The sequence below is a fragment of the Canis lupus genome, chromosome 19 (assembly GCF_048164855.1).
Source record: "Canis lupus baileyi chromosome 19, mCanLup2.hap1, whole genome shotgun sequence".
NCBI classification, from domain to species: Eukaryota; Metazoa; Chordata; class Mammalia; order Carnivora; family Canidae; genus Canis; species Canis lupus.
Genome location: NC_132856.1, coordinates 34,075,670 through 34,103,189, shown reverse-complemented (window position 1 = coordinate 34,103,189; position 27,520 = coordinate 34,075,670). Strand labels below are relative to the sequence as shown.

General features: G+C 44.9%; 1 protein-coding gene across 7 annotated transcripts in view; it reads left to right on the top strand.

Moving 5' to 3' along the window:
- FLNB (filamin B) overlaps positions 1 to 27,520 on the top strand; it is a 138,537-nt gene that overhangs the window by 31,196 nt on the left and 79,821 nt on the right. For all 7 annotated transcript variants that reach the window (XM_072785699.1, XM_072785700.1, XM_072785698.1 and 4 more), the window contains exon 2: positions 25,725 to 25,973. In XM_072785699.1, the coding sequence (XP_072641800.1) occupies positions 25,725 to 25,973 (249 nt within the window). The remainder of the gene's footprint in view (positions 1 to 25,724; positions 25,974 to 27,520) is intronic.

Genomic DNA, 27,520 nt, shown 5'->3' with positions numbered 1-27,520 from the left:
CTTCTGACATTGACAGTTTTGAAAAAGCTAAGGCCAGTGCCTTCTCAAATGTTATGTGCACAAGACTTCCAGGGTGAGGAGTGGTGGGGGCATGCAGGATGGTGGGGAGGGTCTTTAATAAAATGTACATTCTGATTTTGGAAGTCACTGTTGGGCCTGAGTCTGCATTTCTAGCAGGCTTCCAGCTGATGTCAATGCTTCTAACCTGCAGGCCACACTTGGAGTAGCAAGGCTGTAGAATATCTATATTTTAGATTTGTTTGTTTCCTCATGATTAAATTCAAGTTAAACATTTTTGACAAGTGCACTTCCAAAGAAAGCCATGAGTGTATTCCGTTGAATCACATCAGGAGGCACATCATGTCAATTTGTTCTGTTATTAGGGATGCTAAGTGCCATCTCTTGATTTGAACAGTGTTTGCCAGCACTTCACTGAGATGGTACCTTTCTCCTTGTAACTTTTTAAAAAAGTTTTATTTTTAAGTGATCTCTACACCTGATGTGGAGCTCTAACTTACAACCATGAGATCAAGATCAGTGCATGCTCTATTGACTGAGCCAGCCGGGTGCCTTTCTCTTACTGTAATTTAAAGTAACCATTGAGATTGTTTTAATATCCTGGATCCCAACAATTTTCGCTCATTAATCAACTTTTTTTTTGGGAAAAGCATTTGAGTTATAATCTCTTGCTGGCAATACATGCCTCTTCTGTAATTTGCGATTGTGTGTAATTTTTATTTTTTAAATGTAGCTAGTGGCAGATTGACTCCCATATGTATTGTAAACATTGCCCTTTACATGTTCCCAAATTTGGAAGCTTTACAATCCTGTTTTGTATGATTTCCATGAGAGGTATTTACATCCCACAGACAGGGGTGGCATGGCGTCTTAAAAAAAAATTAATTAGATTTTTGAGTACCTCCTGAAGCTGCTTACCAAGACCACAATTGGGATTCTTAAGTATCTCACAGATTTCAGAAAATTGCTCTTCTTCTTCTTCTTCTTCTTTTTTTTTTTTTTTTGAAAATCATTTTTCTAAACTGGGCAGGCAATTCTTACATGTTATAAGCTATTCATTTTGATTCTTAATTTTTTAAAAAGATTTTATTTATTCATTTAATCATGAGACACACACACACACACACACACACACACACACACACACACACACAGAGATAGAGACATAGGCAGAGGGAGAAGCAGACTCCCTGCAGGGAGCCTGATGTGGAACTCGATCCCAAGACCCTGAATCACGACCTAAGCCAAAGGTAGGTCCTCAACCACTGAACCACCCAGGTGTTCCTTGGGCCCACCTTTCACCAGCACTGTGGCCTTGGGCAAGTGTCTGAGCCCTAGTTTCCCTATGAAATGGGAACGATAATAATGGGTCTTGGCCTTGTAGGTTTGTTGGAAGGCTGAAAGGAGATGATCACAGTAGTGCTTAACACAGAGCCTGGTACACACTGAATGCATGACACATGTTGATCGAATCTTTTTTTTTTTTTTTAAAGATTTATTTATTTATTTATGATAGAGAGAGAGAGAGAGAGAGAGAGAGAGAGGCAGAGACACAGGGGGAGGGAGAAGCAGTCTCCATGCCGGGAGCCCGACATGGGACTCGATCCCAGGACTCCAGGATCGCACCTTGGGCCAAAGGCAGGCGCTAAACCGCTGAGCCACCCAGGGATCCCCTGATCGAATCTATTTTAATTTAAAACCTATAACAATGCATTTACTTGTTGATTATTTTTGAAACACCCATGTTCTCATTTTATCACTGTTTATTCAATAAATATTAGCCCATATTATCAGAGATTCTTTGTATAAAGTTTTGGTTTACTGCATTAATTTAAGAAATGACAGCACTAAATTATAGACATTTATTCTGTTCTGTGCTTGATATACATAATCAGACTGGGTGGTAGTGAATGGATTACCACTGGCCACTTTCAGCATCGTCATTATTCTAGAAATGAAGTCCTAACCAGGGAGAGCCATTTCACAAAAGTCACCCAAGTTTCTACTCTGTGCCACGCACTGCTCCTCCAATGCCAGGTATGTCTTTGCCCCGTGGAGCTCAGGTATGGATGGTAGCTGAAGATCATCTATCTTTTCATGTAGGACTAAGGTTTTTTTGTTTTTTTGTTTTTTCTGGCAGTGCATTGGCTGGAGGTGCATGGATTTTCTTGTATAAACCATGTTCAAAATGCCTCATCTAATTTCTAGCTTTGACATCTTTAAGGTAGAGGAAGGACTCTTGCAGAAGCAGTGTGAGGGGGTTCTGTAGAAACTCTCCTCCCTCATTTCTTTTTCTTTCTTTCTTTTTTTTTTTTTTTAAAGATTTTATTTATTCATTCATGATAGACACACACACACAGAGGCAGAGGAAGAAGCAGGCTCCACGCAGGGAGCCCAATGTGGGACTCGATCCCAGGACTCCAGGACCATGCCTGGACCGAAGGCAGGCGCCCAACTGCTGAGCCACTCAGGGATCCCCCGCTGAGCCACCCAGGGATCCCTCTTTTTTTTTTTTTTTTAAAGGATTTTATTTATTTATTCATGAAAGACACACAGAGAGAGGCAGAGACATAGGCAGAGGGAGAAGCAGGCTCCATGCAGGAGCCTGATGGATGTGGGACTCCAGGATCTCGCCCTGGGTCAAGGGCAGATGCTCAACGGCTGAGCCACCCAGGCGTCCTATCCTCCCTCATTTCTTGAGGTGATTTTTTTCTACATGTATTTCAACAGTCCCCAAAATGAAAGAGTTGCCAATAAGTCACCTGTGGTTGCCAGAGAAAGCAGTTAAATTTGAATTTCAGAGAAACAATGAATTACTCAGTATTCCAAATGTGGCAAGCAATTATCTCCTGTTATATGTCATTGAATGGGATATACACTAAGCAATTATTTACTTATCTAAATTCATATTTAACTCGGTATCCTGTATTTTATTTGCAAAATCTGGCAGTTCGTGATCCCACTGCCTGTTGGGGGTTTTCATGTTTGCTGCAGGGTAGTATTTGCTGTTTCGGGAGTGCCCTAAGAGAGAACCCCAGTGGCATCTCATCATGCTGGGGCTTTGGGCACTAGGGTAGGGGCCAGATTAGTAATTAGCTAAGCATGACCTCACCCGTGAGGAATGTGCTCTTGCTAGGTATTAGCGAGAGGTTTAGGCTCTCGGGAGCCATTGTCAGAATCCTGTCAGTGACATCACCAGCTGGAAAAGCCAGCTTCCAGGCCTCAGGAAAAAGCTCGAAAGACAGGGCTCCAGTTTTGGTAATAAATGGAAATGGATTTTCACAGGTGGGGTGTGGAGGAATTTGTTACAACAGGAAGCCTGATGGAGCCTCCAGCCGTGTGCAGCCCCCAGCCAAGTTTCTGGGTTCTGATGAACAACCAGAAGCTTCTAACGCGGCATGTGATTATACTGTTGGCCCAATGCCCTGGAAAAATTGGCTTGTTCTCGGTGAACACTCCAGGAGCTGTAAAAGGGGGTGTCAGGACTGCTTTGTAGCTCTGAGTGGGACTCTTATGGTGGGGAGGAGGGGAGGCTAATGTAGTAAGTGTTCATTATGCTGCTCAGAGTAGTTCTAGAAAATGTATACTTGGAACCATCTGGTCCCTCCACTTGGGGATGGAGGGCTTTGGGCTAAGGGGTCAAGTTGTCTGGATATAGACACTCAGAAAAACCCTCTTTTACCTTGTTAGCTGGAAGAATTAGAGCAAGCTTTGAAATTTTCTTATTTTTAAAGGCTAATTTATTGTGGATGACCAGGCTGTCAGACTAGAAGGGGACCTGACTTAAATCAAGTGCTGAGTGTGGTAAATAACACCATTTAATTTTACTTGGAATTTCCCATAAAACATTTTGGGAAAAGATGGGTGCCAGGGTGGGGGCTCTGATCTCAAGGTTGGGTTTTGCAGTTCCGGTTTCTCTGGCCTGTTGGAGGCTCCGCTCAAGCAGTTGCCCATGGCAGTTCTGCCCAGCTCAAGTGCTAACGGCAGGCACACTTTACCAGGTGTGAAGACTTCCGCTGAGCAGGTGGGGGGCGCGGAACTCTGCTTCCGAAGGTCTGGCCTCCATCCCATCTGGCTTTATTGTCTAGTTAGAATTCAGAAGCGTTGCCCCTGAGTTTCCAGCTTGGCTCTCATAATAGCAAGGCTGGGACAGATCCTCCTGAGTCTCCTTTTCTTCCACATCTTCCCCTGGGGCTCTACCACCCACTGGTCCAGTGGCCCTGGGCAGACAGCACAGCCTCGTGAAGCCTCTGTTTGGGCAGCTGTAAAGTGGCATGCCATTTGTGCCTGTCGCATGTGAAGTGCTGCAGCCAAGGTGCTCAGGTCCTGAGCTGTTACTCAGGAGGTGGCAGATATTGATTGGGCATTTTATTTTATTTGAAGATTTTATTTATTTATTCATGAGAGACAGAGAGAGAGAGAGAGAGAGAGAGAGAGAGAAAGAGAGAGGGAGGGAGGCAGAGACGTAGGCAGAGGGAGAAGCAGGCTCCATGCAGGGAGCCCGATGTGGGACCCGATCTCTGGTCTCCAGGATCATGCCCTGGGCTGAAGGCAGGTGCTCAACCGCTGAGCCACCCAGGGATCCCCTTGACTGGGCATTTTAGAGGAAGTCATTAAAAGGGTTGAGCTTGGGGGCACCTGGGTGGCTCAGTCGTTGAGCATCCACCTTTGGCTCTGGTCATGACCCCAGGATCCTGGGATCAAGCCATGTCGGGGTCCCCATTGAGCAGGGAGTCTGCTTCTCCCTCTCCCTCTGCTGTTCTCTCTGCTTGTGGTCTCTGGCACGCGCCTGTGTGTGCACTCCGTCTCTGTGTTAAATAAATAAAATCTTAAAAAATAAAAAGAGGGTTGAGCGTGAACCACTTTTGGGTATGCCTGGCCATTCATCATTCAGGACCTTCTGCGTCTCTCTAATCCCCCTGTAGAATGGGCATTCCTGGAGTCACCCCAGGAACCAAGGGCAAAATCTCTCCAATGGGCGACTAGATCCTCTTCGTTAGCTTCCATTACTAGTGGATATTCTTTAAAAAAAGGAAAAGTCAAAAATACAGTTCTCAAGAGGACCTTTCTGGTCCTCTGTTCACCATTGCAACCCATTAATTCCAAGGCACTGTCAGAATCCTTGTCTTTGTTAGAATGTGGCTTCATTGCTTTGAGACAAGTGGCTCATGATGTCTGTGAGCAAGACGTCGTTGACGCAATAGCTTTGGGCTTTGAGTTCCTGGCTTCCTGGGTGCACTCACTTTCCTTTCTCCTTCCTGGGTCACCTCTCTTGGGGTCTGTCTGCCTCAGGCCCATTCCCAGTCAAGGAAAAGGTTGGCCTCTTGGGTGAGGGCTTTGGGGTGATGGGATTCAAATGGGGTCTGGTTGTTGATAGTGATTCTGAACCCTTAGAACCAGCTCAGAAGCTTTAAAAATTACTGATACCTGGCCCTACCTGAAGAAATCCTTACTTTGTTTTCTTTTGGGGAGAGCCACTGCTTTTTTTTTTTTTTTTTTTTTAGCTTTTCAGATGATTCCACTGGGTAGCCAGAGTTGAAGCTCAAGTGGTTGGTTTCTTTCTTTCTTTCTCTCTTTAAGATTTTATTTATTTATTCATGAGAGGCACAGAGAGAGAGGGAGAGGCAGGCCTCCTACAAGGAGCCTAATATGGGACTCGATCCCGGATTCTGGGATCACGCCCTGAGCTGAAGGCAGACTGCTCAACTGCTGAGCCACCCAGGCGTCCCTCAAGTGGTTTCTATAAGCAACAGAGGTGTTGAGGCTTGAGAAGAAAGTTGGATATGCCAAGCGTGGGACCAAGGTCATGACCACCATTAATGGCAGAGCAACCCTCACCTGTCAGTGGGGAGAGATTCAGTTTACATTATATCTGTTTTATGTATAATTTGAATTGATTGTAATGGCATATTTTATAACTCAGGAAAATAGATAATAATCAGGAAAGCACATTCCATATATATCAGTATCAACAGGAGAGGTGACTGAGATGCCCGCAAAGAAGAACTTCTTCCAACAGGGCTGCTGGAGTTCAAAGCCATTTTTTGTAACTAGGTTTAAAACAGCCCATAGTCCACTCTTTTGAATTTCCTCAGTCGCTGCTCCCCCTCCTCCTCTCTGAGGGTGGGTTTGATTGCTAACAAAGGCCCAATCATTTGGCACCCAGCCTGGTGAGTAAGGCAGCTGAGTAAGAGGGGGAACAGGGCCTTGGGTCAGAAAAACTAGGATAATGAGTGGCCTGGCTGGATTTTCTTATCTGTTCAGAGAAGCCCTAGAAGCTGCAAAAATTACAGCGTTGTGCGTGGAGTGGCTGTGACATTTATGGGGACGGCGGGTTGTTATCTGAGCAGCCAGGGCAGCACACATTTTAGAGCTCTTGGGCTGGCAGATGCCTGAAGTGTGCACTGACCCACCCCAAGTGGTTTCAGTGGTGGTGTGATCTGTGTGCTCAGAGGATGTTAGGGAGCACAGCTGTGGTATAAAAGCCATGTATCCTTCCTGCCCAGAGATAGACCTATACTGGTGTAGGAATCCAAGGGTCATCCTGGTATTTCTGTCCTGCTAAGTCTGATTTGTGTGCCTCCTCCACACCCTGTGTTCAGGAGGAGATTTGTATCCACCCAGAAGCTGCCATTTATGTCTCTTAGTACTGTGCTAAGCATTCTCTATCCCTGCTAGGTGTAGACATTGTCAACCCATTTTACAGATGAGGAAAACTGAGGTTTCAGAAGGGTGAGATCTTGTGGTGGTAGAGTGGGATGTTAACTGAGTGGTCACATCCCTCTGTACTGCAGATTGGAAATCCATCTGGGCCTTTTTACTTTCATCTAGATTCCAGCCCTCAAAAAAATGTGATAAACAGGTTTTAGTTAAATCTATTAATTTTAACAAGAATTTTTTTTTTTTTTTTAGAGATCGTTTGTATTCAGTACTTAGCTATAATTAAAGTGTGTTCATTTCACAGACTTAGGGAATGCTTATCATAGAGGTGTTGTGCTGGGGTGCCTGGGTGGCACAGAGGGTTAAGCATCTGACTCTTGGTTTCAACTCAGGTCATGATCTCAGGGTTGTGAGATCAAGCCCCATATCAGGCTTCATGCTCAGAGTGGAGTCTGCTTAAGATTCTCTCTCCCTCTCCCTCTGCTCCTCCCGATTGTGCATGCACTCTCTCTCTCTCTCAAATAAATAAATAAATCTTAAAAAATAATAAAGGTACTGTGTGTGGTAGGGACATGGTTTTATCTTCAAATATCTTAAAGTGAAGGTAAAGAAACAGAATTACTGCACAAGTCACCGTGGCATGCTTTGTTAGGAGAAGGTTCTTACAGTGCCTCCCAGAGACACATAAAGAGCAACAGTTTTCACCTGGGGTGTAAGGGAAGGCCTGTGGCAAGGGTGAGGTTGGTGAACAATGGAGTTTAAAGGAGCAGAGTCAGGAGACAGGATGTTTTGGGCTGCAGAACTGCTTGGGCCCAGGAGTGGGAAGTGAATGCAGGGTGAGAGCACTTGGTATTACCCACTGTTTGGCCTCAGTGCTTAGTACTTACTGAGGTTGGGACCATCGGTTGTGATGTTGGCCAGAACCTCAGAAGGGATGAAGAAAGGCCTGAGGGGTACCTGGGTGGCTCAGTTTATATCTGCCTTCAGCTCAAGTTGTGATGTCCTGGAATTAAGCCCCATGTTGGGCTCCCTGCTCAGCAAGGAATCTGCTTCTTCCTCTTCCTCTGCCCTTCTCTCCCTGCTCGTTCTCTCTCTCTTCTCTCTCAACTAAATAAAAATCTTAAAAAAAAAAAAAAAAAAAAGGCTTGGGTTTGACTGTGTAAACCTATCCTTCAGCAACCTGTGACTGGTTAAATTAGTTAGAAAATTAAATGTACAATTTAGCATCTTAGTCACACTAACCACATTCCAAGTGCTCAGTAGTATGGCTTGTGGTACCAAATTGGACAGTGAAGATCTAAAACATTTCCATCATCATAGATAGTTATGTTAGACAGTGGTGCCTAATCTGACGCTCTGCCTGTTTTTGTAAATAAAGTGTTATTGAGACACAGGCTACACCCACTATTTTATGTATTACCTATAGTCACTTTCTCATTACAACAATAGATTTGAATAGTTGCAACAGGGACTGTATGACCTGTAAACCCAAAAATATTTGCTATATGCTCCTTTACAGAAAATGTTTGCTGGCCCCTGCCATAGACCATAGGGAGCAATGGAAGGTGTTCATGCTGAGAATAACATGATTGTAGTTCTGGCCTGAGAGGATAACTCAGTGATGATAGATAGGCCATATTGGTTGGGAGACCCATTTGCAGTGACCTCCTAGGGTCACTCATGGGAATGAGAGTTGACCAAGGCCATGCCCTGACAGGTGCAGTTTCACTAGGCTATGGCCCATTTCACCAATCTGTTATTGAAGTCCTTTCATTTCTTGGTTCTAAAAATTTATTAATTGGATCCAGGAATTTTTTTATTTAAGATTTTATTTTTTAAGTAATCTCTATACTTAATATGGGGTTCAAACTCACAACCCCGAGATCAAGAGTTACATGCTTTACTGACTGAGCCAGCCAGGCAGCTGGGAGCTAGGATTCTTAACTTAGTGTGTCTTGGACCCCATTGGCTCCCTGAAGACTGTACTCTTAACCTTTATGCATAAAATCATGTACATGGGGTTACAAAGGAAACTAGTTATATTGAAATACATTTATCAGAAATAAATTTTTGGATATAGTAATACATGTACATATGTATTTAGATGTTTAATAAGATCTAGAAATGAGTCTAATAACTGCCATGATTTTGATGTAGTGATGAGCATACAGGATTATTTTGAGATATTGCCAACACTATGATGGGAAAAGATCTGATTTTGCAGGTGACAGAAATCACAGGTGCTGCTAATACACCTGTATTTTATGGTGTACGTTCATAATCGAACAATAGGCTACATATTAGTTAGAGGGTACCAAAGGCAAAAACTTCACTGTTTTTCCTATTCAAGCTCATAGACCCTCCCCATGACACACCTTCTGCAAGAGTCCCTGACTTAGTCCCTATAGGAAGCTGTGACATAATTGAGGATTGTGGCTTGTCTTGCTCATTGTCCCAGACATTTGGCTTCCTAGTAGATTATGTAGGAAGTTCCACTTCTGTCTACTTTGTGAGACATTCTTTAGATATCAGAGAGCATGGGGCAGCCTGGGTGGCTCAGCAGTTTAGCACCGCCTTCAGCTCAGAGTGTGATCCTGGAGACCTGGGATGGAGTCCCACGTTGGGATCCCTGCATGGAGCCTGCTTCTCCCTCTGCCTGTGTCTCTGCCCCTCTCTCTCTCTCTCTCTCTCTTTCTGTCTCTCATGAGTAAATAAATGGGGTCTTTAAAAAAAAAAAAAAAGATACCAGAAAGCATGATGCCAAGGAGAAAGGAAATGTATCCAAGCAGGCTGAATCTTCTTTTTTCTTTAAGGATTTTATTTATTTATTCATGAAAGACACAGAGAGAGGCAGAGTCAAAGACAGAGGGAGAAGCAGGGTCCTCGCAGGGAGCCTTATGTGGGACTCGATCCAATCCCCGGACAGGATCACGTCCTGAGCCAAAGGCAGACGCTCAATCAATCGCTAGCCACCCAGGCATACCAAGAAGGCTAAATCTTGAAGGGTGGCTAAGAAAACCACTCAGTGAAAGGTGGGAGAGGAGGGCATTCCGAATAGAGGGAGCAGCCCTGGGTTCTACCAACAGTGGGACCACGGACCAGGGCATGTGGGGCCAGCCAGCTGGGGACACCAGCAGAGGCCAGCTGGGGGAGCCTTGGGTCACTGTTAGGGAGTTCAGACTTCATAAGGCGTGCTGGGATGCTTTATGACCTTAGGCCCTGAGCCCATCCTATCAAATACAATAAAACACACCCTCTCTCACACTAAAAAAAAAAAAAAAAAAGATGCGTTTTGTGCATGTGTTGTAAAATAATAATTTGAAAGATTTAAAAAAAAAAAGAACTTTTGTGTTTATTTATTTGTTTGCATTTGCTGTATTATTTAGCCATGACTCACTCCTTTTACAATTGACTGATTTCTTAGCAATTTTAATGTATACTTTGGAATTCTTGGGATGTGAGAAAATGAACCTATAACTCATTTTCAAATGTACTGAAATTTCTGTAGATATCAACCATAGATCACAATTAGTGAGGAAGATAATGCTAATCCAGGCATTTAATAAAACATTTATTAATTTCAGTTTCTTTTATTTTTTTTTTTATGTTTTGGAACCAATTCCTCCCCCCTAACCCTCCAACTTTCAGATTGTTTTGCATGTCACTGAGAAGGAGCTGTGTGTGCCTAAGGGCTGTGAGGCTCCTGCTGGAGCTTGTGGAAAAATTTTGGGAAGAGTTAAGAGTTCCTGATCTGTAGATTGAGACAGGGTGGCTAGTAAAGGGGGGCCTTCCATTAGCTGAGGGCTGCTGTGCTAGGGATCAATTTAGAAGTAGCCAGGGAGACTGAGGGAGGGAAAGGTTTTGGTGGGAGATGGTGGTCAAGGATGAGTCCACTCGGGTTTGGTAGTTGGTTGACTAAGTTGGTGGTGGTCTGGTAGGTCTGTGAACCACTGGTTTCTGATCAGTTTGTCTGGTTGATTGTTGGTTGCTAGGTGCATTGATGAGTGGGTGGTTGTTGATTGGGTAGTAGGTGGCAGTGGTCCCTGCCCCCACCCCCCCACCGCCACCTTTTGCTTTTCTTTCCTATATGATCAGCATCATGCTAGGTACTAGAATCACAATGATGCTAGAGACAGCTTGCTCCCTGTCTGTAGAATGCTTGGATTACAGTTGGCTAAGTCTCAGATTCAGATCCAGCACTTACACAGAAGCTTAGAGAGTGGATTTAATTAGCACACAAGCTGTGTGGCTCGTTGCTATATTGGTATGTTTATGAGTATGTCATCCTTAAGTAGCACTAGGAATGCTACTTGGATGTGTTTCAATTATTATATAAATAATTTTTACTAGCTTTTACTAAATCCCCTGCCCCCATCATCTCCCTCCCTCCCCCCCATTACAGGAAGTTTAGAGCTAAGTGGCCATGGGGTGGGGCTTCTGGAAAGTTTCCCCTGTTCACATAATTTGATACTGCAATTGGTCCCATCAGGGCAACTCCCCTTTTCTGCTGCATTAAGCACTGGTCCAAATTACCAGGTTTCATCTCTGACTCTTCCCACTTGGTGTAATACATTGTCTGCGGATAAAAATTTTGACATTAGAAGCTCTAAAGCAAACCCAGAAAAGAGGAGGCTGCTTTTGGCCTGGATCCCTCTAAATCATTACCTGTGTTTAAGAATTACAGTTTGCACCAGAACAGTAAGATGTTTCTAGTGTAGTTTTTTTTAAAATATTTTATTTATTTATTCATGAGAGGCACAGACAGAGAGAGAGAGAGAGGCAGAGACACAGGCAGAGGGAGAAGCAGGCTCCATGCAGGGAGCTTGACATGGGACTCGATCCCGGGTCTCCGGGATCACGCCCTGGACCGAAGGCAAGCGCTAAACCGCTGAGCCACCCAGGGATCCCTCTAGTGTAGTTTTTAAGTGAGTTAGGGTATCACCAGAATTTCATAAACATCGTAGTTAAGGGATATACTTCCCTTAAACCCCCCCCCCTTTAGCCCCCTTCGTTAGGAGCGATGTTTTGAGAACCCAATTCTATTACCCTTTATCTGCAAAATTCATTAGTTACAAGGTTTTATTTATTTATTTATTTATTTTTTTATTTTTAAAGATTTATTTATTTATTTATTCATGATAGACACAGAGATTGAGAGAGAGGCAGAGACACAGGAGGAGGGAGAAGCGGGCTCCATGCCGGGAGCCCAACGTGGGACTCGATCCCGGGACTCCAGGATCGCGCCCTGGGCCAATGGCAGGCGCTAAACCGCTGAGCCACCCAGGGATCCCGCCAAGTTATAAGGTTTTAGATTCATAATCACTACCATCAAAATAGTTGTAGATCAGAGAAAGTCTCAATAACTTATTTCCTGTCATCTTCCTTTTGCACCCCTTGCCTGTCTCCTTCACTCCACATCTACCAGTTTTATAAAACATAATCTCCAGGCCTATGAGTGTTCAGGAAAAGTTTGTAGATGTGAAGGGCAGTTTGAGGCAATATTTCCTGAAGTATCTTCTGGACACTATTAAAGTCCTTTGGGAGTGTATTAAAAACAGTTCCCTAATTCAGAAAGTTGGGAAATGCTGTGTAGCACCCTAGTGCTCTTAGAGATCCTCAGTGTGCATTTGCATTGTATACATAGACCACATCTTCTTTATCCATTCATGTTTCAATGGACACCAAGGCTCCTTCCACAGTTTAGCTATAAAATTTTTCAATTCCATTTATCCCCAGCTTATTTGATCACAGGAGCTGTTGTCTTAGAAAACCAGCTAATGTCTTTTTGAAGATATGTTACACAAGATGACAGTAGGTGTTACACAAACTTCATTTAAAAATTGTAACTGTAAAAAAAATTGTAACTTATGTATTTTCACATGTAGTGTAAAAATAACATGACTAGGGTATGTTTTTTATATATATACACGTATACATGTATATATAAACACATACATATATATGTAAATTTTGTGTGTGTGTGTGTGTGTGTGTACATAAATAAACTCGGCTGAGGGAAAAAAAAATGTGAATTGATTTAAGGGAAACAACTCCTGGTAAATGGTCCAAGTGGTAAAAGGATAGGACCAAATTTATGAGTGTGGCCAGAGGGACAAATCTTCTTCAAGGCCAAGTTTAACAGAGTTGGTGTTTTGCTAAGCCAGGAGGTGGCTTCTAACTCAAGTGCAAGACTTTTTAGATAAAGAACTGGTACTGAGGACCCTTGGCAATGGGGCATCAGGTCTTCAGTAACTGCCAGCTGTGGCGAGGGTGATGCCTTTGATATTCAGTATGTGTCACTCGCTTGCCCTGCACTTGGACAGTATATCTCAGGGATATACATCTCAGGGATGTTGGAACTTGTTCCCATTTTAGCAGAAAAGCTGACCTGCTATGTGCCTGGTCTGTTTATTTTACTGCCATGGCTGTTTATTGTGGGACAGAGTTCAGGGGCACTGTGATAAATCTCTTTCAGGATGATGTAACCCATTTATTTCCTATTCAGCTTTTGCCAGTTTAGAAGGCCTTTGTAATATTATGTCTGTGTAGGAGCCTTTTCCTTTGCAGCCCCATCCTGCCCTCCAGGTGGAATGGTCAGCAGCAGATTCTGGAGCTGGGTGACCTAGATTCAAATCCCATTCCACTACTTATGAGCTGCATAACTCATCTTTATAAGCTTATCATTTTTTAAATCTGGAAAATGGGACTAACAGGGGTACCTCCTAAAGCAGCCACGAGAATTCAGTGGACCAGGCCCTCACATATAACTGAGTGGATGGGCCTCTGCATCATGGGAAGGACATTCTTAGGGAGGGTGCCAAGGAGGGAGTAGGAAGGGATCAGGAAGGTGGATAGTTGATTTGTTTGTTTGTTTGTTTGTTTGGCTTGCTAAGCATGTCCAAAGGCAACCAGGTGACTCCCATCTTCTCATAGGGTAACCATCAACATCTTCCACTCTTCTAGCAAGCTGTTTGGAAATGGCAGAGGCCATCTCCTGAGGCAGGGAGACTGCTTGTCCAGTAGAGTATGTGTGGCTGAGGACCGGGAAGGCATTTGGATGGCCACTGTGTGACAACTGAGCAGAAGTGGTCACCAGAAGGACAGCCACCCGGTCCTGCAAAGCCTCCACGTATTCATTTGTTACTTGTTGATAAGCGACCTCAAACATGGTGAAAATCATACACAGTCTAAAAGGATAAGACTGGCTCCCTCGCACTCCTCCTCACCCCCATTCCCTGTTCCTTCTACCCAGAAGCAAATGCAGTTGGTGAACAGTTTCTTGCCTTTTCAAGAGGTTTTCTGTGCATCTGTGAACCCAATTATGTCATTGCCTGGCCACCCCTTTACTCATAGGCGAACCTACTGTACAGATTGCTTTCATCATTTGATACACCCTGTCAGTTTTCCCACATCAGTGCCTTCTACCCACAAGCAGTTCTGTTAAATGAAGAATTCCTTCATGTGTACATTATGTGTTTCTTTTGGGAGGTGTCACAATTTATTATAAAAGTTACGCATGTAATTTAAACTGGGAAAAGAAACTCAGACAACACAGGAGCGTGTCACAAGAAAAAAGAGAAAGCTCGTCTTTTGCAATCACCCCAAGTCTTCTTCCCAGAGAGAGCTAGTGAACACAGTTGGATGTACATGCTTCCAGATTTTTCTGTTCAGATGCAGAGGCATGCCTTTTCCAAAACAGAATTATACATTCTATGCTTTTCTACAAATGGTCCTGTTCCCTTAATACATCACAAAGGCCTGTCCCTATTGGAACAAACATATCTTTCTCATTCTTTTCACTGCCTCCTGTTACTCTCTTATTTGAATGTTCTGTAAAGTTTATTTGACCATTCATTTGTGGGGAGGCATTTTTATACCTTGTTTTTGGTTTTATTCCCTCATGATATTATGGTAATGAGCTGCTTTCATGGTTAAAGAGCACTTCAGTATCCAAATATCTCCCTCCCCCCCATTAGAGAAAGGAATCCCGTTAGGGAACTTTCTTGAATACTTTGTGCTTCATATTGAATTTATTGACCTTGCATTTAATTTTCTGTCAACAGTGGCCCAGGCAGGCTGGCCCCTGCAGACTGCTCAGGAATCTGCTGGAGGAGTTGGGGTGGCCTGCAGATTTTAGCAAACCGCCAGTTCATTCAGGCAGCTCACTGAGCAGAGAACATCTTGATTCTATCAGCCTTAATCCTGGGTCCCTGATGGGGGCTGGCTCTTGTGGTCGTTAGCAGATGGAATGCTCGTCTGTGTTGGAAGGCATAGTTCTGGGGTATTTGGCTCTGAGCGATCTTGAACCAGAGTTGAATGGCATTGAATCTTAGACGATATTATAAAGGGGCACTGTTAGTCCTCGAACTTATGTGTGTTTATAATGTTACAGTAATAATAACAGTAGCTGTACTAGTCTCTGCTGATACGGTGGGTCCCTCATCGGGCAAAACGTGACCTGATTTACTATATTATCTGACAAGCCCTTGACCTGGTGAGTTCAGGTCTGACTCTCAGCTTACAGGTGACCCACCAGAGTTGGGTGGCCAGTGAGTAGCTGTGCTGGGAGGGAAACCTCAACCCTGCCTGCCCCATCGCCGACGCCCTCAGTGTCCCTGGCCCTTGGGTTACTTGGCTAGCGATTATTTCAACAAGTGAGCTCCCCTCTGTCTGGGTGGGTAAGTCCTGCCCCCACGTCCATGCTTTTCCCCCGGGGATGCTGGTGGCATGGAATTCTGGCCCCAAGGAGGAGCCTGGTGTCTGGGCTGAGCAGGCTCCGTTGTGGTGGGTGGCTTGTGTGTCCGGAGGCCGCCTTGTGTAATTTTGGGTTGGAGATTCAAATTCGGGGGTACAGATCCGACAGTGGGGAGAACTGTCTGAAAAGCATCAATACAGGTAAAGCAGGGAATGTGCCCCTCCCTGGATCTGTCCTTTGAGAATTTCTTTTCTTCAAACTTTATCCTTTTTCTGTTGGTAATGATGGGAGCCAGCAGTTATAAATTATTTGGAATTTCCCTTAGCTTGGTCCCTATTCAAGACTTTAAATTGGGAGTTTTGTTCTTTTTATGACTTCACAATCTTTGGGCAGGCTGCCATTTCTGTAACAGGCTTATATGAGTTGTAACATGAGGTGAGCTACGGGGGTGGGGGGATACAAACTGATTTCTCCCCTTTCAAACCAAGGACACCACCTTGATCTTTTTTGTAACAAGGCTCAACTTTTATGTGTCCACAATGGAAGGATGAATACCTGTCCTAGTCATCAGCATTATCATCTTTTACTTTTTACTCTTAATTATAAAAGGAAAAAAAACAAAAACAAAAACAAAACTAACCTCAGGAAACATAGCTTAGAGCCTGAGAGACAAAAGACAAAAAAGGAAAGTTTTTTTTTCTTTTTTCTCTGAAAAGATCTTCAATGTTTTGCCCTGGGGCAGGGTTGCAGGGGTGGGGGGGTGGTTGCGGGTGGGGTGGCAAATGATTTTCATTATAATTTGTTGTCATCTCTTTGTGGAGTGTTGTAGAGCCAATTTAACTTATTATCTTACATAAAAATATAATTTGCATCCAGCTATGGGCCTGGCATTCAGTAGGCAGGAGGTATTTGTTGAGTACAATAACAGATGAATAGAACAACTTGAGCTTCATGTACGTAAGTGACCCTAATTTCTATTCTCCAGGGAAAATATGGAATAATAGGTTTGGGAAATGAAGGCAGAGCTGTATCATCTGCCATCTTCCCTGACTTCCCATGCTGAGCAGTAGGGCATGCATGACGGACCTCCCAGATGCTGGGACACTCGAATCCCCAGTTCCTAGGGTGTAGTAGAGGCTGAGTCATGACTGAGACACGGGGACTAAAATAATCCATGTCTGACTTCTGCTTGCACCACCCAGGCCTTGTGCTGTCACTTTCTGTGCCTTCTATCCACATTTTTCAGCCAGAAACCTTTTGACCGTGGGAATGATTAGAGTAGTTATAGAGACCCTGCCTGTGTTCCCTTCTGAAGCAGACTACTAACTGGCTCTGGGTCCTGGGGCTGAGACCCTTCCTGGGGCTCAGTCTCCTCATCTGTGAAATGTGTGTTCTCTTGCGCCCACTGAATACAGCTGTCTGGCATAATGTGCATGCCAAGTAGGGAGGCTTGGGCTTAAGACAACAGAGAGAATGGGGTTGAAATCTAGGTTCTCCCCTCTGTTACTTGTGGCAAACGCCTCTGTGGACCTCTGTCTTCTCATCTGTAAAATCAGATTATCAGATTAACCATAAAAACGACTCTTCTAGGGTTGTGGTGAGTGATGTGAGGTGATGCACGTGGCACAGGGCCTGGCCCCGGGGGAGCGGTTGGAGGTCTGGTAGAGAGGGAGCTGTTCTAGTAGGGTTGCTCTTGATGTAAGGAGGGGAGGGGCTTAGGAGTCTTTCCAGTTGGCTCCTCCTGCCCTCACGCTTTTTCTCAGGTGGGTCAACCGATGGGCTTCGCTTGTGTGCACAGGGTGAGCCACGAGCTGTGTTTCAGGTGAGGTGGTCTTGCCACATGACAGATCCCTGAGCTGGAGTACTGTGTTCCAGGTGAGCCTGAGCTGGAGTCAGAAGGTGACCAAGACCTCCGTTCACAGCCAGCGTTTATTATTTCAGCTGGACACGTTCTCAGAGTCATCCTGGCTGGAAGCTTGCAGAGAACTTCTGAGCTCACAGTGGGGTTTCCCAGCGCCTCCCAGTGGCTGGACTCTGGGCTCCTCCACTCCCTGCTGAGGCCCAGGGGTCCCTGGGGCGCTTATCGTACCACTCATTCAGGAGGCCTGTGGCTTTGAGATCAAAAACCTCGTGTAAAATACATTGCTTTGACCGTGTAAAATACATTACATTTTTGGAATGTCTTTCCTTTTTTCCTTTCTTTAATCCTTACAACAAGGCTAGAATCCCTGTTCTAACTTTTTAAGGCTATCCCAGGAATACTAGTTGGAAAGGATTTAGTAAACTCTAGGCTTGTTAATATACCTATCTTATGTAGTCCAGTGTGACTTTGTTGCTGTATATAAAGTAATTCTCAGAAGTGATAAAAACTTTTCAAAAGTGGCATTTGGTTGGAAGTCTACTTGGTGATACAAATGCAGCTTTTTTTTTTTTTAAGATTTTATTTATTTATTCATGAGAGGCACAGAGAGAGGCAGAGACATAGGCAGAGGGAGAAGCAGGCTCCATGCAGGGAGCCCCATATGGAACTCGATCCTGGGGCTCCAGAATCATGTCCTGGGCCGAAGGCAGCCGCTCAACTTCTGAGCCACCCAGGTGTCCTGCAAAGGCACCTTTTAAATAAAGGATGCCTCTTAACCAGAAAATCTGGTGCTTGGGATATTTTAGGAAGCAGGGTGCTGACCAGAGTATCTGTGATCTGAATGTTCACCCAAAACTCCGTACCAAAATAAAAATAGGGGCACCTGGGTGACTCAGTGGTTAAGTGTCTGGCTTTGGCTCAGGGCGTGTTCCTGGGGTCCTGGGATTGAGCCTGCTTCTTCCTCTGCCTATGTCTCTGCCTCTCTCTCTGTGTCTCTCATGAATAAATAAATAAAATCTTAAAAATAAAAATAAGGTATTTATGAAATAATTTGTTCCAATTATTCCAGGCAAAAGTTGTCCAACAAGTGAGAGAAAACAGAAGGAATAGTTGGCAAAGTAGGAAATTTGAAGTCTGAGGTTATGCATGAAGAATGTGTTATGGGCCTATAGTAGAAATCTCAAATCAGGGATCTGGCAATGTTTACTCAGTTCTGCTACAGAAGAATCCCAGCCACTGCTCCCCGTGCTGTGCCCAGGGCAGGCACGGCCAATCTGAGTGATTCTACCTCACTGAGTGAGCCTCCATTCCCTGCGCCTGTTCATGGCAGATCTTGATAATAGATTTTCTTGCCTGCTGACCCCAGATAGGGCCTCATAATCTTTCTCAACACACTGAAAGAGTTTTTACCTCACATGCCAATGCCATTTGCCACCCCTGGTCTATTATGCCATCTCTTGAAAAATTACTGATATAAAAAGGCCTTCCACATGGTCTCTTGATTAGCTGAACCTTAACATTGTAAGGTATAAAAGTTGTTAACTTAGGCAGCTCCTTTGTCATCCTTGAGAGTTCCTGAGGATGACAAAGGATCGGAAATCCAGCTGACCTGAGTGCCTCCATCCACCCTTACTTTATTGTGGTCTGTATTTCATCTTACCGATAGAAATAGGCCCATGTGACTCCAGGACTGCAAGGCCCAGAACATGCTCTTGTTATAATTAAACTGCTGTAACAAAGAGTTTTTTTTCTTTTTTTTTTTAACCCAAATACAGTGACTTTTTTCAGCATTCAGGTTGGCAGGGCACCATATTCTGGGATCCAGGTTCCTTCTGTCACCTTGCCTGGCCTCCCCTAGGGCAGGTCAAAGCTAAGTGACTGTCATGTCAGGGGCTCTGGCTGGCAGTAGCAGGGAGTGCTTGGAGGAGGCGTGTTCCTGCCCAGGGCCCTGAAGTGATGTCACACTTCCTTCTGCTCACTGCCCACTGGCAAAGCAGCCATGCTGCTGAGCTGCAAGGGATGCTAGGAAAGGCCATCCAGCTGAAAGCCATATGCCTGGGAGAAGGGGAGGAAGGGATTTAGTGGCCTTCATGCAGTACCCCTCAATCATCAGCAGTGTGAGTCACCAAGTTGTAAGTCTGGCTTGCCTTTTGATGGTTTCAGGCCCTATAGGAGGCCCTAGCAGGAGAGAAACCAGCCAGGCCCCTTCATCCTGCCCAGACACCTCTGGGCAAATCCAGACACCTCTGGGCAGGTACACTGTCCTGCCAAGGTACATAGTCCATCATCTGTAGTATGAATGGAAGGACTGTTACACCCCCAGAAATGCACCCCAATTCTGGACAGCAGGCTGAGATGGTCCTTCCTCCTCATGGTATCTGAGAAGCTGAAGACAGTGATGAACTGCCTTCTTTTAGGTGAGGGTGCCCTCTTGTTTGGATGACCGAGGCCAGCAGTTCAGCTACAGTCTGTGGAGGCTGGGAAAGAAGGCTGGATGGGGAGAAACCAGATGCCAGTGAGCTCCAGTTCTGCTGCCTGGATCCTGGACCCAGGTGATCTGAGCATTGCAGTGTGGGGTTACCTCAGGGCAGCCCTTCACAGGATGCTGCTGTGGTTGGCTCCCCCAAGCAGTCAAGGCTGACAGGAAACCCCAGTGCCAACATGGAGGTCATCACCTTTAACTACTAAGCTTTCACTTTTCCCTTCTGCCTTTGTCCTCCTTGTCTCAAGTTTGATAAAAGCATGTTGAAGCCAGTGGTGGTAAAGAATAATAGTAATAATGCTAACATTTAATTATGACTGAGTGTGTGGGGGGGGGTTCTGAGTGCTGGGCATGTGTTACCACGTGCAGGTTTCCCGCAGCTCTGTGCTCCCATTCCAGCATGATCCCCAGTTTCCAGGGAAAGTGACTGAGGCACACTAGGACCGGATCACTTGGCCAGGGTTCTATAGCCGGTGGTGCTGCTGAGCCCACACTCACGGAGCCTTAGTGACCTCTCCAGCCGACATCCTGTGCCATGTGCTCTGTTTCCTGCCGGGGGTGCGAGGTGGCCACAGTCTGGAGCAGGTTAGAATTCTGTCTGAAAGTCTGTGCGTGGATTTTTGCATCTGCTCAGCAAGAGGCAGCTCTGTCTCATAGAGCACCAGAGAAGAGAGGGCAGGGAGCCGTGCATATGGCGGCCGTCCCCCAAACAGCCAAGTGTCCATGCTTAGGGGAGCAAATTGACCTCTTCCTGCCTTTGTGGAGCTGACGCTTTGAGCAGGGGAGGCAGACATGGCAGGTGGTTATTTCAGCACAGCTGTCATTTCACTAGAAGAGAAGGGCACATTTATCCAGGGACCTAGTCTAGTTTTGCAGAGTTGGATATAGACGAGGCATTAACCAGGTCAGAAGAGTTGGGGAGAGAGTTCCAGGCTAAGCCAGCTGAGGCCAGACATCCAGGTTAACCCTGGGCAATGTGAAGTTGAGAAGTCAGGAAGGGGCCAGACTCTTTTGGGCTCCTTTTTGTACCATATTCTCTTTCAGGGACGTCTGGCAAATTATCAGTAGTTGGGTTCCTGGATGGTTCTTGGTGTCTATCTGGGGAATCTCAGGCCATATTGGTCTCCCTAAAGCACTAAGCGCTGAAGTGTCCCCGTGGTACTTACCCCATGTCCTAGGTTTACTGCACTGTGCGGGTCAGCCTCCTCCAACAGGAGAGCAGGGACCTCAGAGACTCACTACCCTTCTAATGAATTGCTTGGCTCAGAGAAGTGACACACTGAACATATCCTCCTCCTCCTAATTCATAAGGTACTATCTTTCCTTTTGTTTCCGTCTTGCCTGCAAACCTGGGATTATAGGGCCTGGGCTTCTGGTTCTGGGGAGGTGTGCTGGGCACATGGCAGGTATTCAGCTGTGAGGTGAATGAGTAAGAAAGCAGAGGGAGGTAATATTAAGCACCTACCCCATACGTGGCATTGTACTCAACTCTTGGCATTCTAGAACCCACCTGCTCCTTCCTAACAGCCCTGCAAAGGTGTTGACTGTGATCATTTCCATTTGGTAAATGAGGAAATGTAAAGCCCAGAAAGGATGGACGGATTGTTCAAAGTGGCATAGCTAGTTGAACCGCGGGTTCCAGAGCCTTGCAACCATTGTTGCCACAACTGCCTCTCAGAGGGTAACAGAGATGAGATGGTGAAGAGCAGAGTATGTGGCCAACTCTTCTTCTCTAGGAGGCCAAATCATGGAGTATGGCCTGGGTGCTTTACCCCAAGCATCCTAGAAGGAGCTTTTCTGAAATGTCTACATCTCCTTGATTCCTGTAGTCCTGTGTTAGCTGTTTCTGACCTAGCAGCAAGCTGCTGCATTGTGGCTAATGGATGACCTGTTGTTCTTAGGAGAGCAGAAATGTGGGATGGTGTTCACTCAGGCCTCTCCTCCCAGCCTCCCACCATGCTGCTCTCAGTAATGGGAGAGGAGGTGGGCACAGTGAATGTGGCAGGCACACGCCACTGGTTGCATGGATCCTGCCCTCCTGATATGAGAGAGGGAAAGAGCACCATCTCCCTTCCTCAGAGGAACTTGTCTACATAGTAGATGTTTCCATGATGCTTCCAAAGATTACCTAAAAATAGCTGGTTCCCCCCACCACCACCCCGTAAATGTGCCCGTTCCTGACTACTGCTCAGAGAGGACTTGGGAACCGGTGTACAAAAGTGACGTGAAGACATTCCATCCTAGAATTTGCAGTAGCTCAAATTAACTTTCTAGCTATTAAAAAAAAAAAAAAGAAAAAGAAAAAAAGCTGCTGCCCTCACTTAGAAGCAATGCTGGATCATTTTAAGTAGTTCCAGAGGGTGTGTGTGGTTTGAGGGTCAGTGTTGTCCAGAGCCAGGACCAGTTACATGGGAGCTGTGATTGGTTGGATCTGGGGAGGAGAAACCTGTGGCCAGGTTCCAACCCACCGACAATCTAAGCAGATTCTAGGAGGTCCGGCAGGCGTGGCGGGTGTTGGCTTATTTTATTCTAGAAAGAGGCTCTCAATGAGGTGGAATCCTGCCAGAGAGTCTTCCAGTTGACTTGGCCTTTCCTCCTTTTACATTTCTGTTCCGTGTTTATATTCGACATAAACATCACAGAGTACACTCACATTTGAAAATCCTGTAGTCTGCTGCGATGGTCCGACATTGACACTGTAATGCTGTGTAGCATTTCATTTTTAAGGCATTGGGAGTCTCCTGTTTCATGTGGGTGGGAAAGAGGGAGACCTTTTGGGCAAGTTGCCATCTTTTTATTGTTCCAAGAGTTCGGTAAAGCATTTGAACCTTCACCTGTCAAAATCACTTTTGGAACAAGGACTGTTCTTTCTCCAGCTTCTTAGAATAGCAGAACCAAAGTATCATTTATCCCAATGAGACCTTAATGGGGGCTTTCCCGTTTGGACACCCACTTTGAATTCATTGGAAACAGAAGTTCTGGGCATTGTATTTTTCATAAATTTGGCCCAGACTTTTACTGGGTCATATTTCCCCCAAAATCTTTTTCAAAAAAGACTCATGTCTCATTCCTTTAGACCAACATGTGTAAGCTGGGTAAAAATAGAGCAAACTGGTTTCATGTTTTGATTTATGGATAAGATCTGCAAGTTTGCATTTGAAAAGCGTTTAACACATAATTCAGGAAAGTTAAATTTTGCAGTCTGATGCTTGTGGCTGTATGAGACTTTTTGGCTTGTTCAGATCCTGCCTGGTGTAAGACCAGACCCTACCTGGTCCACCATGGGTAACCTAACGTAATCGTTAGGTCACACTCAAACTTTACTCTCCTCGTGTTCCTACCCGCCACCTTCTGAGGACTGCCCTTTTCCCTTTAGTTTGAATAAAGGAAACTGGCATGGAAAATCATATGACCTGGAATTTCTTATGAGTGGTAGGTAGTAATTCCGTAATCAATAGCACTTCAAAGACAACCTTATAACAGGACATCTAATAAAAAAAAATTCTGTCACAGTCAAGGACTGTCACTTGGAGAAACATATGGTCTGGTGGGATGAATTCCTTGACTGTCCAAGTTCTGTGCACGGTCAAGTGTTTTATGCAGATGCTTGCTTTTTTATTGACCATAGGACCTCAGAAGTAGAGGTGGCTTCATGGTCATGCGGTACAGGACCCTTCCCTGAGAAGGGTTCTGTGCTTGAAATGCTGAATACTTTTTTGGACAAGGAGCCTTGTATTTTCATTTGTGGCGGGGCCTCGAGTGTTACATGGACTGTCCTGCTTAAAAGTTATTATTTATACAGTTCACTCCAGAGAAAATCTCTGGGCACCTTAACTTTGAGTGGAGTGCTCGAATATAGATTGTCTTACCAGCTGTTCCTGATAATCTTTACTCTGTACAGTTTGACATGATCAACTTTTTTTATGACTGAATCTGCAACCATAAAACTACCTTTGGTTTTTGTGGGTTTGGGTGTGCCCTTTTAAGAGGATCTTTTCTTGTAAGAGGACTGACAATAAACAGGTTCATTAAAAAAAAAGCCTCCACCCTTTTGATTTTAAGTGGCATGCCCTTTACTCCTTATCAGCATGTGTGTCTATTTCTCATGTGGTTGGAGTTGGGTTTCATTAAGTGCAAGCTGGCGTGTGTTTAACCGACATTCAGGTGGTTTGTGGTGGGTGGGTGGGTGGGACAGGGTAAAAAGAGCTCTGAGATGACAAAGGCTCAGTTACTCCCTAGCAGGTGCTCATAGTCCTGGAATGGGGGCTCAAGAGGCTTGGTTTTTGTCTTGAGGGGGCTGTGGCACAGTCACACATGTGCTGGTGGGAGTGAAGCACCACCAACTGTTGGATCTGGCCCTTGAATGATGAGCTAGGGATTGTCCCACAGGAGGATGGGGTGAAGGGTCTTCCCCCTCAAAAAGAATACAGATCACAGGAAGAGGTCCAAGGGGTTCGAAGCAGGATGTGGTCCAGGAATGAGGGGTCTCTGAGTCTGGAGTGTGAACTATGGTGGGAGGGGGTGACAGGGGTGAAAAAGCAGGTTAAGTTTGGGGGTTCTGAGAGTGCTGTGTGTTTAAGGAGTTTGAATGTGGGGCAGTCCGGACCATTGGTGAATTTGAAAGCACAGAACTACCTGATTAGAAAGATAGTCCTGAGGATATGTGAACATAGTTCAGCTTTATGGCTGTTGAGGACTCTGAGAGAGGGGAGGAGGAGCCACATATTTACTGGGAAGGTGGAGGAAAGGATTTGCCAATAGATGTAGGTAGAAATGTTGCAGAAACGACAACCTTGGGTTGAGGGAGAAATCCCTCAAAGATGGCTCTAACATTTTCAGCTTGGGGTCTAGAATGGGGAGGGGGAGAGGTAGCAGAAAGCACGAGAGGGGGGGAGAGAGGGAGGGAGGGGGAGATGGGGTGTAGATAGGAAGGGAAGTGTGTGGGGAGGGGGAGACAGATGGGGAGATAGTTGAGAGGGGAAGTATGGGCAGGATGCAGAGGGAGAAAGTTAGATATGGGGGAATAGATGGGGAAGTGTGAGGGGGGAGGTAGAGGAGGAGAGAATGAAAGAGAGAGGAGATTTTGTTGATAACATTTGGATTTTGATGACATAGGTAGAGTTTGGAAAGAGGACCCAGGACAGAGGGCCGCAGAGAAGCCAAGAGAGTAGAAGATAAAAACCAGCAGCAGTGAGATTCCTAGAGGATTCCTAGAAGGGGCCTGGGTTTGGCGTGTTCTGTTTAGCTGGGAGTGGACTAGAAAGGAGACATGACCTTGGGCCAGACACTTAGCCTCTTGGCAACAGAGACTTTGCCTGGTTGGATTAGTTTAACTATTAAGGACTTTATCTTATAAATGACTAACTTGTGAGAAGAGCAGAGATGGAAATGGTAACACCCAGTGATGGTGAGATTTGAGGAGAAACTGGCCTCTTAAACCTATAGTTGGGAGTGTCAGCAGAAACAACTTTTTATAGGGAAAAAACCATAACGATTAGTGGAAAAAAAATTTCAAGACACATTGTATAGTATAATACAAATTTAGGGCAGCAAACACGCATATATATATATATATATATACATATATATACACACACACACACACACACATATATATACACACACACACATATATATATATACGCACATATAATCTGATAGATCACATTCTTTGAGTTAACAGATGGTTGTCTCTGGAATTCAACCACCGTTTTTTTTATTGTCTGTATTTCTGAAATTATTTCTTTAAAATTGAAAAGCTCTTTTTATTATGGGAAATTTCAAACATATGCAAAAGTAGGGATACTAGTCTTATGCGTTCTCATGTATACCCATGATCGAATGGCACTGGTAAGCATATTGGAACTCTTCCCGTCAAGTATTCTGAAGCATATTCTAATATTGCATACTTTCACTCTGGAGTAGTTCTGTGTGGATCTTTAACAGATGAGGATTTAATTTAGAGCCCAGAGGAATATGCCAACCCAAGCCTGTACCTCTCTCCTCAGATAGCAAAGCCATCGTGGATGGGAACCTGAAGCTCATCTTGGGCCTGGTGTGGACACTGATCCTCCACTACTCGATCTCCATGCCCGTGTGGGAGGATGAAGGGGATGACGATGCCAAGAAGCAGACACCAAAGCAGAGGCTGCTGGGATGGATTCAGAACAAGATCCCCTACTTGCCCATCACCAACTTTAACCAGAACTGGCAAGATGGCAAGGCTCTGGGAGCCTTAGTAGACAGCTGTGCTCCAGGTGAGTGTCTGGGGCTGCCTGAGCCATCTCCTTACGATGGGGTTTTATGAGCCCTAAGCCTCTTGGGCTTTCCACTAGGAAAGCTGGGTTTGCTGGAATTGGTGTCTTCTCCTGGTTTTAGCCCATTGTAAGAACAGAGGGAACTTAGAATAGCTCTGTTTACCTTCTAGGTGTATCCATTGACTTTTCGAGCATTGAACTCAGTTGTTTACCCAAATTCCCAATGAAGCCCATAGCTCTTGGAGCAGGCTTTGGTTTAGCTTTCAGACTCGAAAGTCCTGCTTCTTCCCACAGTTGGTGCCTGGTTTCCCATTGACTTCAGCAGAAACACGTGACCCTGTTCTTTGACTTGGCATGAAAATCTAAAAACTTCCATTGAGCGGAAAGTACCCATTTTTATCAACCACTGGGTAGACTGTATATGGCTTCCTCCACCCTTTTTTTTCCTGCACTGCTATGAAATAGTGTTTGGTCAGGATCCAGTTGGAGGTTTTTCCACCCTTTTGTGAGTGGTTGAGTGTACATCAAGGTAGTAATTATCCTCACTGGAGGGTTTAGATTGATGGGTAGAGTTTGCTGGTACATGCTCAGTAGAAAAACCAGAGCCTGTATTTATATGCACCCCCAAAATAGTTTCTAATAAAAAATTGACTCTAATAATCATATTTTCCATTTATAGATATTCTGTATAGCTGGTCACGTTAGTTTTTAGTAAACTAATGGTTCTCAACATGCTGCAAGCAGAACTGGCTTGTCTGATTGGATAGGAAGGAGGATAGGAGGACTGACTTCAGGCCTCATTCTTCCCTGAGAGCCTATAAGCTGATGTTAGCCAGAACTAACTCAGAGTTCAGCATTAGTTAATTTCCTGACATTTTCTTCCTTGCTTCCACGCACAGACACATTTTAAGATATCTCTTTACCAGTTTAAACTTGTGGATATGTACTTCAGTCTTATACTTCTTCTGCTGATGAAGTTTTATTTATTTATTTGTTTTTAAAGATTTATTTATTTATTCATGAGAGACACAAACTGAGAGAGAGGCAGAGACATAGGCAAAGAGAGAAGCAGGCTCCTTACAGGGAGCCCAATGTGGGACTCGATCCCGGATCTCAGGATCATGATCCCAGGTGCCCAACTGCTATGCCACGCAGGTGTCCCTGCTGATGAAGGTTTTAAAGATGATTCTAGGTTTGGGCTCTGGGGCATGTGGACTTTTTTTTTTTTAAGATTATTTTATTTATTCATGAGAGAGAGGCAGAGACATAGGCAGAGGGAGAAGCAAGCTCCATGCAGGGAACCCAATGTGGGACTTGATCCTGGCAGTCTGGGTCACACCCTGAGCCAAAGGCAGGTGCCCAACCACTGATCCACCCAGGTATCCCCGCACGTGGATTTTTGAATTCTGCAGATGCTAGCATATTCTTTTTAGATGTATCTAGGAGTGAGATTGTGATATTGTGACTTATAAGGAGAAATATATATTTCGGTTTTTGTCCCTTTCCTGGCGCAGAGCTCCAAAAACCCTTGGAATTTTGTGAATGAT